The sequence below is a fragment of the Garra rufa genome, chromosome 21 (genome assembly GCF_049309525.1).
Source record: "Garra rufa chromosome 21, GarRuf1.0, whole genome shotgun sequence".
Taxonomy (NCBI): Eukaryota; Metazoa; Chordata; class Actinopteri; order Cypriniformes; family Cyprinidae; genus Garra; species Garra rufa.
In genome coordinates this window covers 16,739,233-16,759,474 of record NC_133381.1, presented here as the reverse complement: position 1 = coordinate 16,759,474, position 20,242 = coordinate 16,739,233, and the positions used below count along the sequence as shown (strand labels likewise).

The window sequence follows — 20,242 nt, the reverse complement described above, 5'->3', positions numbered from 1 at the left end:
AGTGGTTCTGCAACTGTTTCATGCATTCTGATTTATATAAAGACACAGAACAATCCATAATAAACCATTAAACTGTCAGAATCATAAAAAGAAAAGAAAAAACGTGATATGAACATGCATATGTTTATTTAGGTGTGTCATGAATTGGTCAGTGGATGAGATTGAATATTTACTAAAATAGTAATTAAAAAGTAAATAAAAAATACAAAGTTTTTCGTTGCATTGGTGTATGGTTTGTTAGGATAGGACAATATTTGGCCAAGACAACCATTTGAAAATCTGGAATCTGAGAGGGCAAAAAAACATTTTAATATGGAGAAAATCACCTTTAAAGTTGTCCAAATGAAGTGCGTAGCAATGTATATTACTAATCAAAAATTCAGTTTTGATATATTTACGTTAGGAAATTTGCAAAATATTTTCACGGAACATGATCTTTACTTAATATGATTTTTGGCATAAAAGAAAAATCTACAAAATTTAGGGTTAAAGTAACAGTTTTCTGAAAATGAAATCAGATTCGATTCATTCTGACTGACAAAAATTTATGTGATCAAGAAATGTAATAATCATGGAATTACAAACAATTTATGTATACAAAACTCTCACTGGGGCAGTATTCCTATAAAAAGTACTAATATGTACTTTCAGTGTTCTAATTTAAAGCATTTAGTGGTAAACAAGGTACAAAAATGTACTTTTCAACTTTTGTACCCATTCCAATGACAGCTTTGTACTTTTTTTCCTCAGAGTATAATCAGAGTTGTTATATAAAGGCTAATACGAGTTAAAGGGTTTTGAGCTGATTAGCTGCCTACAGTATAGAGATACGTATAACTGTTTATGACCGAATCCCACTGACCAGGTGGCATATCACTAAGCCTATTACATATCTGACACAGCAGACGTTTGGAAACAATAATTAGCGATGCCAGTGACTGCCCCTGTTGTGGTAGATTAAATACAGATGTTATCAAATCACACAGGTTTCAAACAGCAATTATGCAGGTGGTATAAACAGCATTAATCACCACATTAGAAGCAACAAGCATCTCATTGAGGCGTTGGAGAGCTGAATAGGTTTGGTTGGCCCGTGTGAGAGGCACTACACCAAAATAGCCCATTTCATAATGTTTTCGCATTGTTGTGTAATATTTTGCGCAATTAAAAATCACTTGATTTTTAACAATAGCACAATTCTCTACTAGCAGAGGATTCGTTTCCCACAGCGTCAGAGTTTCAGCCCTGCGTTTTGATTCAATTTGCATTTGCACGGAGCAAGGTCGCTTCAAGCGAACAATAATAAATACATCAACACTCCAACCTCCCTCCCTCAGCCTGGACCAAACCACACCACACAGCTCTGATGTGTGTGTGTGTGTGTGTGTGTGTGTGTGTGTGTGTGTGTGTGTGTGTGTGTGTGTGTGTGTGTGTGTGTGTGTGTGTGTGTGTGTGTGTGTGTGTGCGCGTGTTTTTAAATCACAGATTGTGAAACAGATGATGTATTTTAAGCGAGGACATGACTCCAGTGGGTGGGCACTCTTCAGGGGCATTAATTTGCTATTTTTTGCATTATGTCTGAAACATTTGGATTGACTCTCAAGAGACTTCACAAACGGCAGCATCACCACCGCAACACCCACCCACTCCAAACTCTAGTGCTTTTCCCTGCCAACATGTTTCACATTGGAGTGTGTGTATGTGTGTAAACTCATATGCATACAGTATATGTGTGTGTGTGTGTGTGTGTGTGTGTGTGTGTGTGTGTGTGTGTGTGTGTGTGTGTGAGAGAGAGAGAGAGAGAGGGATAGTTAGGGCAGAGGTTTAGATCTTCACATCTCAAACATTAGATTTGAGTTTTGGACCTATTGTATCTGCTGCATGCACTGTAGAGAGAGAGAGACGAATCCAGTGGGAGAATGGAAATCATAGATAAGTGTGTGAAGAGTGTGTTCAAACATCTAGTGTAGCTGTCAGTTAGGAGGAGTGATAATGATAGTTGAGTGGAAAGTACACAGATGCAGATGTAAACCGATGCTACAACAATAAAACGTTCCTTGGATCTCATGAAAAAAAGGCAAAAAAAATCTCACTTTTATTAACACATACAAAAACATTTAAAATATATGCTCCGCCTTTGAAAGTAACTTCCAATTTGCTGTTATCATCAAGTCCTCTAATTTTTAACCCACCACTTTTTATGATCCAATCAGTTTAGATAAACACAACATTTTAAACATGTAATAAACAGGCCTACGTTTCTTTATTCTTTGTAAATATGCTCAGAAATGCAAATACAGTTGAAGTCAAAAGTCAGAATCTGCCAAAATAAGAGATCATACAAAATGCATGTTCTTTTTTATTTAGTACTGACCTGAATACGATATTTCACATAAAAGATGTTTACACACACAGTCCACAAGAGAAAATAATAGCTTAATTTATAAAAATGACCCTCTTCAAAAGTTTACATACACTTGATTCTTAATACTGTGTTGTTACCTGAATGATCCACAGCTTTTGTTTATTGAAAGTTGTTAATGAATCAGCATTTATGTGTATTTGAACCCTTGTGTATTCAAACCCTTTTTAACAATGACTTTATAATTTTGAGCTCCATCTTTTCACACTGGGGGTGAAAACTTTTGAACAGAATGAACATTTTTCTTATTTTCCCTAAATATATATATATATATTTCATTTAGTACTGCCCTTTAGAAGCAACAGAAGACACTGTTTCCCAGAAGACAAAATATGTTAAATTTACCCTGATCTTCAAATTCAAAAAGTTTTCACCGCTGGCTCTAATGCTTTATGTTTTCTTCTGAAGCATCAGTTGGCAATAATTTGCATATGAGTCCCTCAGTTGTCCTTAATGTGAAAAGATGGATCTCAAAATCATACAGACATTGCTGGAAAGGGTTTAAATACACAAAAATACTGAAAAACAAAGAATTTGTGAGACCTAAAGGATTTTTCTAAAGAACAGCAGACAGTTTAACACACTGCTGTGGATCATTCAGGTAACAACACAGTTTTAAGAATCAAGTGTATGTAAAAGAAAAGGGTAATTTTTTATAAATTCAACTATTATTTTCTCTTGTGGACTATATGTAAATCTATTTTATGTGAAATATATTATCCAGGTTAGTACTAAATAAGTATGATCCCTCTAATTTTTTAAAATAATTAACATTTTGCAGATTCAGCAAAGTATAATGCATGTAAACTTTTGACTTCAACTGTAAGCAAATTGAGTTATTGTGTATATATATTTTTCTTGTTGATTGTAAAAGCTAATCATTGATGCAGCTAAAAATGAAAATCAATCACTCACCCTCATATCATTCTAAAACAGCATGACTTTAAGAATCAAATAAATTTTTTTTAAATAAAATAAAACATTTTGAAGAATGTCACAGGTTTTTTTTCCATACAATGAAAGTCACTGGTCACTAAAATGGTTTGATTGCCAACATTCTTCTAAATAACTACTTTTGTGATCCACAGAAAAAAGAAAGTCAGATTTGGAATGACATGAGGATGATTAAATAATGACAGAATTTTTGTTTGTGGATTGGAGACCTTAAGAACACTGCAGCATCCACTGAAGGTTTGAGCTTTTAGGATGAGAAAAATGTTCTAACCACTACCTTTCTCGATTACAAAATTATCCATTGGCCAAAACACTCTCATAACCTGCACCTGCAAAGCTATTCTTAGTTGTTGGCTGACAAGAAAAAAGTAAGCTCTTAAAGCCTGTATAGAACCGGACAGGTTTTAGCTTTCCTGCCATACATCAAGAAAAAAGTCACCTCATTGAGGTCTTTTGTTGCTCTTAAGTGGTATTCTATCTGAAGCACTTTCAAGTAGTTTAAAACTGTGAAGCCTTAATGGAGAGACAGAGAGTGATAGAAAGCATCAGCAGCTGGATATCTCTATGTCCCTGAAACTGACACTAGATTGAAAATCCATTTTTTGAGTTATCTTCTTAAAGATATGCATGTAAGATTCTTAAGGTAAATCTATGGTATGGAGAAACTTAAAACCTTGATCAGCTCCTCCAGGTGAGCTTTTATATAATTAGATGATTGATTTCAGGTGAGAGTGAGGTTTCATTTATATGGAAAAATTGTGTGATCCAATGTGCCGCTCAGAGTAAAAGGCTGGCAGGAGAAAGATAAAGCTTTAAGGATGATGCATAAAAGGTTTCTCAAAATACTTGTTTGCAAAGGCTTTGTATTTGTGTACATTATCTCATATAGAGAGAGTTTGCACTTATGTGACGATTTGGTCAGTTACCTAGATGCGTGGCAATATTGGAGACACTCTGATGTAAACAACAGCATGGATTGCACGGTTAATGTACTACTGAATGTGTTGTTCTGCTAATTTAATCTAAAAAAGTGTGGAAGCTGCTAAATCATATTGAGAAGGACTTAGTAAGCAGGAAAGGGCACAATATTTTGATAAACTAAAGTTAATAGGTGTAGGCAGAGATACATACAAGCAGAATTAAGATATTAGCCTAATATTTCACCTACCTGAATGGGAATGATAAGAACAAACACAGATGTTGTCAAGATTCTTGCCCTGGAAATCCTGGTTCAGTTTGGCCAAATGCCTTTTGTTCCTCAGACTCTGTTGAAAAAAAAAACAGCATATGCTGGTTATGTAGGTTTGATGCTGGTTCAAGCTGGTCCTTCGCTGGTTTATGCTGGTCCTTGACTGGACCAGCTAAGAACCAGCTTAAACTAGCATCAAAACATACCAGCATCCCAGCATCAAAACTACCTAACCAGCATATGCTGTTTTTTTTTCACCAGGGACAGTCTTTTGCACTCTTCTCTCTTGATTTGTTTTAACTTTTGGCAGTCTATAGAACTCCAAATGTTTTTCCCAGTCCGATCGATTAGTACAGCCCAAAACATGACAATAATTGATCATTTTCAGCAGCAATAATCATCAAAAAAATTTGAGTTTTGTTCAGTTTAGTGGCATTGTTTTCATCAAGTGCCACCAATATGGTTGATTGATGACATTTGGTGAAAACACTAATGGTCCAGAAGGAAAAACAATGCATTACCCAAAAATGAAAATTTGATGTTTATCTGCTTACCCCCAGGACATTCAAGATGTAGGTGACTTTGTCTCAGAACACAAATGAATATTTTTAACTCAAACTGTTGCAGTCTGTTAGTCATATAATGGCAGTGGATGGGCACTAAACCTTTAAAAGTAAAAAAACATGCACAGACAAATCCAAATTACACCGTGCGCTCGGAATGCCGGAAGGGGAAATCAGTGTAAAGTAAATACTGTTCAGTTTCTTGCAAAAAAAAAAAAAAAAAAAACTGAGTGTTTCGTGTCTTAGGACATCAATGTATCGTCATGAGTCGCAGGATGTAATTTGGATTTGTCTGTGCATTTTTTTTTTTACTTTTAAAGGTTTGGTGCCTATTCACTGCCATTATATGGCTGACATACTGCAACGGTTTGAGTTAAAAATCTTTGTTTGTGTTCTGCTGAAGAAACAAAGTCACCTACATCTTGGATGCCCTGGGGGTAAGCAGAGGAAGTAAGAGCCAGAATGAAGATGTGTACATTTTTGCCAATATAAAATATATATTTTTTTTATTTAGTACTGCCCTTCAGGAGCTATATAAGATACTGTATCCCAGAAGACAAAATACGTTAAGACCATTTTCGTAGGTTTAACATTATATTATGGGCTCGGAAAATATGTTCATTTCCCTAGAAACACCAGAAATCGGAAATGTACTGTATAGCATCGTTCCAGTCGGGAGAGACTTCCGCATTCAGGAAATAGGTGGATTTTATGTTCTACAGATATGCAAGTAGTTTGCTAAAATAAATAAATACTAACTTGATTATGTCAGTTGGAATAGGTATTTACAGATGAACTCTTTTAATTTGTGTTTCCAGTGTAATTCATCACTGGAAATTTGGAAATAATTTTTTTAATTCTTCATTGTGCTCATGTCATTGCTTAAAATCTCAGATATAAGCAGGTATGTTTTAAATATCTCCATGAAAAAAATAATAATTTGTACTGATGAAATGCTATTGTTGCAATTGTAGCAGATGTGTGAAATAAGAAACCTTGCTGACTTTAGCAATCAAGAAGTTGCCATTTGAGTTCTCTCAACAAAGTACGACATATTTTGTGTGTGTGTTCATTAATGTAAGTTTTGTATTTTTCATTAAAGCCTGCATCAGTGAATCAAAAGAGATATTTGTTCAAAGGTTATACAAGCCTGAGTCTGTCTTATAAAAACACAACGTGTAAATGGATGGTAATGCTAATGAAGCTCTGAATACAACAACATTTCAAATCAATTTAATCTAAAAAGTAAGAACCTTTTATAAATTGTATGTCTACTTTTCAATGCTCAAGCCTTAATTAACACTGTGCTGCTATTTCATAAGCAAGGCCCTCACCTCAGTAAAATAAGGTGCTTCGTGATTCATTCATTCTCTAATAGACTTTCGGTGGCTATAAAAAGTATTTGCCTCTTGTAGGTTTTTATTGTTTTGCAACATAGAAGAGGAATTAATTTAACTTTTTTGATGCTAATTAATAATACTCATTCATTTCAAAGTGATTACTGTTTTACAAATGAGCGCAAATTTATGCATACAATTTTCCTATGTATTCATCCCATTTAAATCAGTTTTTAAATACACCTTTGTCAGCGATTACAGCCTTGAGTCTCTGTGGTTAACTATTAATGTGACTTCTAAAACCAAGTGACTGTACCAGTAATGATTGAGGGGGTGAATACCTATAAAAAAAATTTCATTATATTTTTTATTATTTTAGATAATTATGAAAAGGCATTAAAAAGTATTTTTGCCCCTCAATGTCAAAACCTCCACTGTATTAAAATGCTATATAATATACAGCCAACAAAGTCAGTATCTTAAGGTGGAACAGGCAAATATGTGACCCTGGCCCATAAAACCAGTCCTAAGTAGCATGGGTATATTTGTAGCAATATCCAAAAATACATTATATGGGTCAAAATGATCAATTTTTCTTTTATGCCAAAAATCATATAGGATATTAAGTAAAGATCATGTTCCATGAAGATATTTTGTGTATTTTCTACCTTAAAATATATCAGAACTTAATTTTTGATTAGTAATATGCATTGCTAAGAACTTCGTTAACAACTTTAAAGGCGATTTCTCAACATTTTAATTTTTTTGCACCTTCGGATTTTAAATAGTTGTATCTAGGTCAAATATTGTCCTATCCTACAAACCGTACATCAGTGGAAAACTTACTTTATTTATTTATTGTATTTCACATGTTGTATAAATCTCAGTTTTGAAGAACTGACACTTATGAGTGGTCCAGGTCACACATCTAGAATTCTTAAATTCGTAAAACTTCCTAAAAATCTTAAAAACGTACAACTAGCTACTTTTCGTGTTTAGTTATTTTTAGCCCAATTATCTAAAACTTCTCACAACAACAAAAAATATTCACAGCAACATACGATTTCAGTTTAAACGTTGTGTTTAACAAAGTCATGGGACGCTTGCTGTCTCATGCACGCGCTTGTAAGCGCTTACGCGCACGCTTTTTACGTGCGGGTGCACGAGTCCTACTTCCTGACCACGGTTGTCATATGACTCGGTCTGTTCATCCGCTTGCAGCACAGATCTGTTTACACTTAGCCAGTTTAATTTAATTACGAAAAATAATAACAATGTCTACATTAGTAGCGAACCGGCCCGTGGATCTGAACGGCCCTGAAGCAGCGGCACGGCAACACGCTCAAGCCGTGGTCAGAAACTACATCTCCCAGCCCAGACTGAGTGAGTGTCATTCAGCTTTCATTCATACAGCTAAAAGCAGCAGCACATCTGCTGTTTCTTGCAAAGTTTATTCTTTTTTACTCCTTTTTAATCAGCATTTTACATTTAATCAGAGGTTAAACACCACCAGGAGAAAGCTAATGTATCGCTACTGTTGGCAAATGTCATACTGGAGTCAAAGTAGCACAGCTGTCATGCTAACACTAGCTTGAGCTGTTTATAGTAAATCGATTAGCACTTTTGCACTTTTTATTCATTTCTTAAACGGTCTTTATATGAATAAACAAAACAAATGAGTTTTTTAAGGTCATTCTTATAAAAAAGCGAATAACCTTTGGTGTCTTTGAAGGTCTAAGCAAGTGTACGTTAAACATGCTAGCTAGCCAAGCAGGACTAACGTTAAATCTCATTAAATAGGCAGATCGCTTAATCTGATCTGATCTGAAATCGTCGTATGTTTTACATTAATGGTATCGATTGCTTGGTATTTAGTTTGGTATTTAACTATGGTATATGAGTGTTTGAAGGCTCCCTCTGTGAATGTGTTATTGATCTATATCACTTTGATATTAATAGTGTGATAGTATATATATCATATATGCAGTTAGGTCTGTATTTGTTAATCGGAATTGATGTGTTTATGATTTTGTTTTCGATTCTTACGCAAAAGCTAATGCACACAGAGAGAGAGACAGATGGTGATGATCCCTCTCATGTGACATAATCACGTGATACCCAGCTGAGCTGGTGAATAATGTTCAATGAGGAACCTTCAGCTCCACACAAATCATGTGACTATTTTGGTAACTGAAAAAGTTACATATGATTGTGCATTAGCCCTAATGTTTATTCATAATTTTTTAATTCAAACACTGCAATTAGAGTTTTTGCTGTACATATTTCCTGTCAGCATAGTATATATTAGTATCTGCCAGGTTGCAGAATAGTCTTTTATCATAATGGTTCTGTTTCAAAGTTAATTAACAGTTGTACACCATAAGGTATTTGTTTGCCAGGCTCTGATTTGACAGTGGTGTGTGGAACTATCAGTGGTTCAGCTCCATCCTCGAATCTGCTCATGCTGTTTCAGTCTATCAGAAATATGGGCTACTGAAGAGTGCTTTTCATTCTTGTCCATCACGTCTTTTTAAATTGACTTTTTGTGTTCAGCCTCTCTCTGTCTGACTCTTGTCATTTCCATTTCTTGTCAAGGGTTTTGTTGTCAAATTGTTTGCCTTGTCAGACGCAACCTAATAGCACATCACAAATTGTTTAAAACCCCATGAAAAGCGCTGTTTCTTTCCTGTGTTGACATTTTCTATTAAGTTTGGAGGAGACTTTTTTGAAATGCAAATCAGCTTTGGTTAGGTCTCAGTCACATGGCTTGCTACTTGTGATTCAGGTGCATGTCATATTGGGGGAGGGGGATTCTTATTCTTAAGCATTTGATTGGACAAACTGGGATAGTGCAGGATGAGTCATCAGTTTTTAGCGTCACTCCCATTATGAACATTTTATGTGTGTATAAGTGATAAAAGTGTACTTTGTCTGTGTTTAGGAGTTGCATATACAATCAAGCCAAAAATTATTCAGACACAAGATATCATTTTTGATACTTTTTAACTAGGAGGGTGCAGTACACTATAGTTTATAAGCCTTTTTCACAAAAAACGGAAATTACGTCAGCGCAGGGTAAAGTCAGTTCCGCTACAGGTCTGCGCCTATTATATTAATATGCTCTTGTCTCAAATAATGCCTTTTACATTTTCTGTTTTGTCTGTTTTCCAAGTTGTTGTTATATAATCAACAAAGAAACAACATTTTTACTTGTTTGTGATTTATATGGGCACTCGGACCGCTGACTCATCAATATAATATGCGCAACATAGCGCCAGCTATAGATTCTGTTCTCAATCTCCGGTATATTTAAGCGTATTTTCTCAATTTACTCAGTCATTTCCCTCGAATCACTACATCATGGTAAATTATAACAGCATTTGACAGCCTTTATATCCAAATGCACATTTTCCCAAGATTAAATTAAACAATTCCGAGTCTGGATGATGCATAAACTCAATACAGCAACGTAATCCAGATCCAAATGGAATAAAGCCATTAATCGGAGTATTGTCTTGTTTAGTATTATATTATTTTATTATGTATATCCCTGGGCACACTATGCAACGTACATTTACACCGTAAAATTAATAATGCAAAGGAGAGCAAGTAGAAAATACAATATTACTTTAATAATAATAATAACAACATTAATAATCGCGAAAAAAATGACGTGAACACTCAATGCACAGCCAGCACCAAATAGACAGAACGGCAAAACTCAAAACTGTACTGTATTATAAGTGCTAACATTCATAATTAAATAAACAGAGTCTATGTGATGACCAGAAGCTGACACAAAATTTTAGAAAAAATGTTTGCTATTTTTAGAGTAAAACCCCGGTATATATCATAGTATCATAGTATCTATTTTGTAAAAAATAGACTTAAATTCCCGAATTTACGCATGTTAAGTACGGCCACTGCTGTCACCGGAAAAACTTTTACCCTGCGAGCGCCAATCCGGAAGCCAGAAACACGGAAGTGTGAAAAAGGCTAATTGTACGTGAGGATAGCAAAATATTATACCTAAAAATTCTACCACCAAAATTATTCAGACACTTTGACCAGACCATGTTTTACATTCCCTTCTGTCAAAGTTATAGACATTATCAAGATGAATTTGTTCTAACTCTTGAGCTCTTGTGTATATTATTGCCATTTTCTAAACTATAGCAATTAGCAAACAAACTGTAATAATGTGAGATATGGTAAAGGTGTCTGAATAAATTTTGGTTTGACTGTAATTCATTTGTGATTTCTCAACATGAATTTGTTCTGACACAGTTTAACTCTGAGTTCTTGTCATATTTGATTACCATTTTCTAAACTATATCAAATAAACTGTGATAATGTGAGAAATGTTGAAGGGGTCTAAATAAATTTTGGTTTAAATGTCGATGGCAAACATTAAATCTAGTTTTATTTTTGAGGTCTATAGTGCAATGCAACATGTACATTCGTTTGGCCAGTTTTGAACCTGGTACAGTGATAAGGAAACCCCACTGAGATGCAATGATTGGTCAAATTGAGGAAGTAGACCCTAAGTATAATGCTGATGACCAACTCTTTGCAATCCAATTGCAAAATTGTGTATTTTCCTTCAGTTGCTTTAGTTGTTTTACACTACTGTTCAGAAGTTCAGTGTTGGTATAATATTTTTTTCTTATGCTCACAAAGATGTTTATTTTAAATAAAATAGTGAAACAGTAATACTATAAGTATTATTGCAATTTTATTTTTATTTTGTTTTAAATGTATTTTCAATGTAATTATTCTAATATACTGATTTGAAGCTCAAGAAACATTTTGTATTATTATCAGTTTCTGTTACCATCATTCATTTAATAAATCCTCGCTGAATTTCTTTCAGAAGCAAAGAAAATACTATCTTAAAACTTTTAAATGATAGTATAACTACTAGCATTTGAGGCTGGAGGTGAGCTAATGTAACATTTTTGTTGTTCTTGTGGTTTAGTCCTGCTTAAATTGCAGAGGAAGTGTATTTTTTATTTATGGGGAAGTAGGCATCCTGTGAGCCAAACCCTCAGGCTGAGAAAAAGTACCAGTATGATGAATGTTTTTCCTATTTTATCTCTTATTGTATGTGTACTTTTTGGGGGGTAATAACCTATATTTTGTTCTTTTTCTCGGAACCTCACAATGTCCTCCATTCAGCCTGCTGAAACATCAGATGACGCCGCAGACTCATAATGTGCTACCGGCATCTCTTCGATAACATAATTTGACTCTTGTGTATGATGTTTCAGCACTTGAGTAGTTAATTTTGTTTACCCCTTTAATGGAGAGCCTTGCTAAAATTACAGCTCGTCTGGCATCTTTCTCTCATTTTTCCCCTTCATGTGTATTATTGATGTTATTCACTGTAAATCTCATTAATTTAGACCTCAAAACACACTGTCCCACAAGGAGCACAGGTAGCCTGTTTCTCTCTTTTTTTCCGAAGAGTGTCAAAGGAAAGCTCAGGCTAAAAGCCTCTTAGCAAACCAGGAAGAAAATAAATTACTTAATGGAAGAATTGAAGCCTTCCCTTCTGAAAGCCAAAGAAGCTGCATGCGTAAAGACCCCCGATCTGAAACGCCCCCCGGAATACTGTTAAAAAAAAAAAGCCTCTCTAATGTAGGCATGCCAGATAGCAGCACCATTTTGTGCCTCATCAGTGGCAGAGTGCATGCTGATAGTGGGCTGTGATTGAAGGCAATGAAGACTGATGGGAAGGCAAACACACAGATCTGTACCCATGAGTCCTTGCAGTGCCTGATATGCCATCACAGTCGAGAGGCTGTGTCCGTCAGCACGGGTCTGATTGGTCCTGCTTTGTCCTTTAAAAAAGCCTGCAAAACACTGGAAGGACCTTCAAGTTTAAAACTTTTTTTTTTTATCCCAAATTAAAAAAAAAAGCCATTGAAACAGCACAGCGGAAGGATTTTTGCATTTTGTCCCAAAATGTTTGGTATGTAGAGAATGCAGATTTAGACTATATCAAATATTTGAAATTCCCTTTTCCACATATTTTTCCTGTTTGTCGTCGCCGACTGGTGTGTTTAAGCAATTTGTGAGCGCGCTTGTGCCCAGTCGAATTTCGAAGATGCCTGAAGAAACAAACAAACAAAGTAAACGTACAGTGCATTCATCTTTTCTCTGGAAGCAGCGGCCTTTTTTGTCTTAATCACGTCATTTGCAACAAAAGCAATTAACCCAGACTGTCTATTCGCTTTGTTTTAATGCTGAATAGACGTTTAAATGTGCTGAAAAGACATTCAGCACGGTAATGGTATTTCTGTGAAGAAACAATTACCCGTAATGACATGGTTATAAACAAATCTTTCAGATGTCACAGCCCTCCTTTATTTTATCCACTGTTTCCTGTTGCTAATCCTTTTGTCCGCCTGTAATTAATCAATTGTCGTGACAGTGAAAAAGAAAGCCCGCGGTGGGCGTTCGACTTCATCTTGCCATCAAAGAAAAGTAAATGAAAGACGAGTATAGAATAGTCGACTTTCAAAAATAGTATCCAAGTATATAAAATTATGGACTACTTAGATTGAAAAGGAAAAAAAGAAGCTTTTTATCCCATTATGCACGTCACATATATGACACACTGTTTTTCACACAAGGTTTTGTCTTAAAAGCATGTTGTACGTCTATGAAAAAAAAAAATGTTTCAAATACAACTTTAAACATTGCTTTTTCAAAATGCCTTATTTTATGGAATTTTCAATGTTCACGTCTGCATACTTTATACGTTTTTAAATTATTATTCAAAAATACATTTTATTTGGCCTGTGATTTTTCACTTTTACAGACTATTTCAGCACATTTTACAGAAATCATACTAGGTAAGAAGGCCAATGGTAAAAAAAAAAACCTTCCCAAGATGAAGAATTACCAAAAAATTGGCACATTGCAGAATGTTCAAACTAGTTCATTAAATTTTTAATTATAATTAAATATTGAATTAATTTGTTTGTTTCTAAGTGTTATCTAAATATTACCGTGTATTATGTTACGTTATTTTAATATAATTAAAAAGCTTCATTTATTTAGTCATAATTGTATTTTAAATTATATTTATAATTTAATTTATTTAAAATAGTCAAACCAAAATGTATTCAGACACCTTCAACATTTCTCAAATTATCATTTGCTATAGTTTAGAAAATGGTAATAAAATATGACAAGAACTCAGTTAAACTGTGTCAGAACAAATTCATCTTGATAATCTCAAATCATTTTACTAGAAATTAATGTAATGGATTACAATCAACCAAAAGCTTGGTTAGTATGTCAATATTTATCAATACTTTGACCAATTACCAAGCAATGCTTAATTTTGTTCAGTCTGTGGCGTTAAAAAGTTTGCATTAGCAATTAAAGAAAAAACAGTTACGCAAAACATGGTCAGGTCAAAGTGTCTGAATAATTTTGGTCCCAACTTTTTATCAATTTTACTGGTAGTCCACTGTATGAAGAATTCTGTCACGGTTTACTTTATTCAGCTATCCTCACTTACATACATAAACTATAGTGCCCGCACCCACTAGTAAAAAAAAATATCAAACTATATCTGGATATCTTATGTCTGAATCATTTTTGGTTCGGATTAAATTTACATTGAGGATGGTGATTTATATTCTTAGAATTTTTAGTCTACATCCATCCTAATTAGCCTGATAAAGAGAGTATGAATTGTCCCTCAACCACTTAATGCACTTAAAAAAAACTATATTTTGCATTAATATGTGTCTTACTGCAAAGCGTGCATTTACAGAAAATAACAAGCGTTGAATGTCCTATTAGTTTTAAAAAATAGTTCGATTTGAAATCATTTGTCATTTCTGACATCAAAGTAACTTGAGCACGCCATCTGCATGGACATGAATATGAAATATGACAAACAGCGTAAACTTGGCTTGTCATAGGGGGCCCGCATTGCACTTTTGTTATAGATCTGTTGCTAGGCAGCGTACGGGTGAAAACCCGCCTATCCCTGCAAATCACTCTCAAACTGTTGCAGTAACATTACGGCTGTTTCGATCTATTGTAACTGCACCACTTTGCCACCTCTCCTCGAGAGGCAGCGGGGTTAACCAGCTGTCTCAGTTTAGCTGTCACCCCTTCAGTCTGCATCCCGCCAGGAAACACACACAGATTACAGCTCTTCCCACCGTTCCCCCCACCTCACACACACACACACACACACACACACACACACACACACATACGCAGTCGTCTGATTACACACGACCCAATCAGTGCATGCGTGTGGGGAGTCCTCCGTTACAGCCTCTGCCTCTACCTGTGGGGTTAAAAGCATTCCTGTTTGATGGGGGTGTCATCACTGTGGAGGTCTTTGTTAGGACAGATGAACAGCCACAATTGCGTGTGTGTGTATGTGTGTGTGTGTGTGTGTCTGTCTTTATCAGACTGTCTGTGTGTTGCATTCAGGTCTTGCTTTTGTTTATTTTTTTAGTGGACTTTTTTTTTAGTTTTGATAGCATGTCAAGTTCATTTCTGAGTCGTGGTGTCACGTTAGTCTCTTGAAAAGGGCATTACGTTATTTTCATTAACCTGACTTGAATGATAAACATGCATGGGAAAGTTAATCTTGCATTCTTTAAATATTATAATTAAGTTGTTTGTTAATTTATCATTTAATGTTTTTTGTTTTTTCATTTTTAATTCATTAATAAAAAAAATTCTTGACTTTTCAGTTCATAATCAGACAGTAAAACATTCTGCTTGGGAAATGTTTGAATTTAATTAGCTAGCACTTTTTAGTTTTTCCAACGAGGCTGTAATGCGTGTGTGCGTGTGTGTGTGAAATCGTGAAGGCCCTTTGAACAATTTCTCTAGTTTGTCATTAATATTTTTATGCATTCAAAACAATCATCTTTCAACCCAGATTTTGCTCGATTTATTTTGATACGTAGTCTGCTAAATCCAAAACCTGCCCTTTTGAGTGTGTAGCACATTGTGCTGTCAGTGCCATAATTGGATTCCCTCTGTTAGCATTGAAGTCCAAGAGAATACCATCAAGGTCCCCTGTGAGCTCTGATTCACTGTCTTTCATACGTCTATCTATTGGTCATCCAACGTTTCTCTCTTCTTCTTTTTTTTTTTCTTCCAAAAAGCATTTTATTGTGTCCCCCAATTTTTGCATTTGTTCAGTGTTCAGCATGTTTCTGAATAGGCGTAGTAACATTGAGTTTCGAATCCTGCAGCTATTATATGTATTTACAGGACTGCGGCCTCAATTATGCTCACGAAAATAATTTTTATTTTCACAGAAATGTGCTAATGTGCGTTTAATCAAAAGCACAGTACGTACGTTTTGTGCCATTTATGTTTGGCGGTATTGAACATTGTCCCTACTTGCCGAATAGCCGCGTAATTTTGTAGCGTTTTGGCAGGTGGTTCAGTTAATTTTGCCATTGAACATTTGTTCACTTATACAGCTTAAACAATCTGTTCATTATTCTCTCAGTCAGGAAGTAGAGGTGTCATCAAACCGTGTGATTTCAAAGTCTCTGAATTATGAATATGAGTTATGAAGCCGTTGGCAACAGGTTTGGTCATGCTAAACACCCTGGACCACAAAACCATTTGTAAGTAGCATGGGTGTATTTGTATTTGTAGGGTCAAAATTAGTAATTTTTCTTTTATGCCAAAAATCATTAGGATATTAAGTAAAGATCATGTTCCATGAAGATATTTTGTAAGTTTCCTACTGTAAATTTAATTTTTGATTAGTAATATGCATAGCTAAGAACTTCTTTAAAGATGATTTTTCTCGCCATTTAGATTTATTTGCACCCTCCTAAATTTTTCAAACAGTTGTATCTCACCCAAATATTGTCCTATCCTAACAAATCACCCCAAAAGTGCCAAAAATTGACACTTACGACTGGTTTTGTGGTCCAGGGTCACAAATGAGAATCTTTTCTTACAATTTCTTTAGGAAAAACGTCTGTACAATGAAAACCTGAACTATTCCAGCTCAGAATACGATTTCATTTCCCGTTCTTAGGCTTTCATAGATTGTCCTTGGATGCATACGGACATCTGTCCCCTCCGACAGGATCAGTCTTTTTCAGTTACGGTATCAAAGCCGCCCAATGTCTCCGAATTCATTATCAAATCTCAATATGTGGGTCTTGTGGGGTAAGTTTAGCGGGTGTCATCATGGCGGAATTGTGTGAGGCTTGTTTGTCTGTTTAATGACAGTTGCATTTGTGTCTATCTGATCCCAAACACGGGGCAATTAGCGCTCTCTTTTCTTACGTCTTATGGGAAACCACCGTGCGGATGCTCTGCAAAAAAAAAGAAAAAGAAGAAACACAGGAGGATGTGCGTGAATGAGACGAGCCTGGCACCTTTGCCTGCGCTTTTGTATCGTTAATTCAGTTTCGGCGCAACGCTACCGGCCGGCCCGAGAAAAAAAAAATAAACGTCTGTCCCACTGTCCCCCTCCCGCCTCCCCGTCAGCGCTTCTCTTTCTCAGCAGAGATGGAAATGTGTTGGAATGCTCCATGCCTCCTTTCAGCACCACTTGAATGGGCCCTTTAGTATTTCACACCAAGGTGTCCTTCAGGGCGCGGGGTCAGGCTACCAAAACAGCTTCTACCGCCGGATTAGAACCAATTAACATCTCGGCACACAATGGGGCCTGGCAGCTCCATAGGCCTCACGTTGACCCGCGTTGGTGTTGCATGCCTAGCCCTCGGACCGTCGCACTCAAACTCAAGTGTCCTGGGAGGGGTGGGGAAAGTTTTTCAAGCCTAATGGGAAATGTTGCTACTTCACACCATGTGAATGTATAGCCATTTTTTAATCTTTATTTTACAAGGCCTCTTATGAGGCACCGAGTCCTCTGTGTGTGGAGTTGAAGTGGGCCGCCATCTTCATCACAGAGCTGGAAGGCGAATGGCTCATGATTCGGCAGGGTCGTTTCATCACCCTGGTTTTGTATTTATTTTTAAAAAAGCTATTTTTTTTTTTTATTTATGATCAGATTTTCTTACAGTGTGTTTGTGCACCTTGTTTTGTTCATTTGTTCGTATTTAGATGAATGTTAATTTTCACCTTGGTTGTTTGACTAAAAACTTACGGCGGCCTGCTTCGGCAGAGCAGATTAGCACCTGCGTGCCTTCGTTTAGCGTTCGTCTAATGTCGTGCACAATATCGGAGCATGTCATGAGCTTTGTTTGAGTAAAGATTTCAGCTCCTCACTGTTTTCCATTAGCAGTTTGCGTTGCGTTCGAGAGACTTTTAAGGGGTTGATGTACAATTATATGGCCGCAATTTTCCAGCCTCGTAATTATGATCACCTCTCAGTAAATAGACATATGTATCTCCTTTGAAACATATGGGCAATTTGTAGGGTAAGTGTAGCTATTAAATCCATTTTATAAGCACCTCCCTGTGAAGCACATACTGCAATTTGTCTGGGCTGAGGCAAAAAGGACGGAGGGAAGGAAAAGCCATAATGTCTTGAAAATGATGGAATTTGCAGGAAGCGTGCATTTTAGTGTGTTCGCGAATTTGCGGAACGCATCTGTTTTTGTGTGTTTGGAGAGAGCGAATATTCAGTGTTAGGGTGATTTGACTACTGTTTTTCTTTCACTGTAATAACGGCAATTATGAGACTAATCATTTATTTAGGGAAGACGTGTCACTCAGGGAATCATCATAATGGGAGATGAAGTCTTTCACCTGCGCAGCTAATATCTTTTTGTGAAATTTCTTGTTTTATTAGACATGTTTTGATTTTTTTTTTTTTTTCTCTTTAGTGTACAAGATGGAAGACAGCATATAATCTGTTCTTTTTCATTCAATTTTGCTGTAATATCAGCAGTGTATACTACTGATGGTAGAAGAGGAATTTGGAAAACAAAATTTACTGATATTGCAATAAAGGATTTTTTTGTAATTTTATTTAGGTTTTATTGATGATCATCCAGCCAAAATACTAACTATGTGACCGTCGTTGACCATCCAAATTAAGTTCTTAGTAATGCATATTACTAATCAAAAATTACGATTTGATATATTTACAGTAGGAAACTTACAAAATATCTTCATGGAACATGATCTTTACTAAATATCCTAATGATTTTTGCCATAAAATCGATAATTTTGACCCTTACAATGTATTTTTGGCTATTACTACAAATACACCTGTGCTACTTAAGACATATACAAAAAATTATTTTTTTGAAAATCATTGTTTCCGTATGTTTTATTTAGGGATGCACCGATCCGAATCGGCCGATCATGCTTGCGCGTTTTGTCAGTAAAGCCGGTTCTGTAATCAGCGGTAAATGCCATCAGGTGCGTGATTTCACGTTGAGCCGTATATACTACACACAGCCGTTGTTTACCGACGAGCTGCGCAAATCAATGTTCATTATCAGTGAGAAAGTGCGCAGCTCGTCAGTGAACAACGGCTGTGTGTAGTATATACGGCTCAACGTGAAATCACGCACCTGATGGCATTTACCGCTGATTACAGAACCGGCTTTACTGACAAAACGCGCAAGTGATCGGCCGATACGGATCGGTGCATCCCTAGTTTTATTATAGATTATGTATTTCCATATGTTGTTCATACATGCACTACAATTCAAAAGTGTGTACAATTCAAAGAAAATAATACGTTTTATTCAGGAAGGGTGAAATTAAATTAAAGGTGACAGTACAGATATTTATAATGATACAAAAAAGTATCACACTTCATACAAATATTAAGTAGCACAACTGTTTCCAAAATGTAAATGTTACTTGAGCAACAAATCAGCATTAGAATGATTTCTGATGGATCTTGTGACACTGAAGAGTAATATTTTATAATATATATATATATATATAATATTATAGCTTTTACTGTATTTGTGGTTAAATAAAAGCAGCATTGGTGAGCATAAAAGACATCATCCAAACCTAAATTTATTCAGACACCTTCAACATTTTTCACATTATCATTATATTTGCTATAGTTTAGAAAATGGTAATAAAATATGACAAGAACTCAAAGTTAAAAAAAAAAGGTATGTAATGGATTACATTATTTATGGAACTGTTAGTATGACAATATTTACGCAACTATCAATACTTTGTTGACCAATTACCAAGCAATGCCTAATTTTGTTTAGTCTGTGTTGTAAAAAGGTTGCATTAACAATTAAAGAAAAAACATTTAAGCAAAAAATGGTCAGGTCAAAGTGTCTGAGTAATTTTTTGGTCCCAAATTTTAATAAATTTTACTGGTAGTCCACTGTATGATTTTTTTGGTATAATATGTAACAGCTTTATTTAGCTGTCCTCACTTACATAGATGAACCATAGTGTCCTGCACCCACTAAATATAAATATCAATCTGGTGTCTGAATAATTTTCGGTTTGACTGTTATATATACATACACACATATATATGTGACCCTGGACCACAAAACCAGTCTTAAGTCGCTGGGGTATATTTGTAGCAATAGCCAAAAATACATTGTATGGGTCAAAAATTTTTTGTAAAATTCCTACTGTAAATATATCAAAATGTAATTTTTGATTTGTAATATGTATTGTTAAGAACCTAATTTGGACAACTTTAAAGGTGATTTTCTCAGTATTTTTGATTTTTTTGCATCCTCAGATTTCTGATTTCAAATAGATGCATCTCGGCCAAATATTGTCCTATCCTAACAAACCATACATCAATAGAAAGCTTATTTATTGAGCTTTCATATGATGTATAAATCTC

The 20,242-nt window shown here is 35.4% G+C and overlaps 1 protein-coding gene across 1 annotated transcript in view; it reads left to right on the top strand.

The window, feature by feature from the left end:
* The first annotated feature begins 7,630 nt into the window (after positions 1-7,630).
* Positions 7,631-20,242, top strand: part of atp6v1ba (ATPase, H+ transporting, lysosomal, V1 subunit B, member a) — a 38,544-nt gene continuing 25,932 nt past the window's right edge. The window contains exon 1 of the mRNA XM_073826733.1: positions 7,631-7,848. Within this exon, the coding sequence (XP_073682834.1) occupies positions 7,740-7,848 (109 nt within the window). The 5' untranslated portion in view covers positions 7,631-7,739. The remainder of the gene's footprint in view (positions 7,849-20,242) is intronic.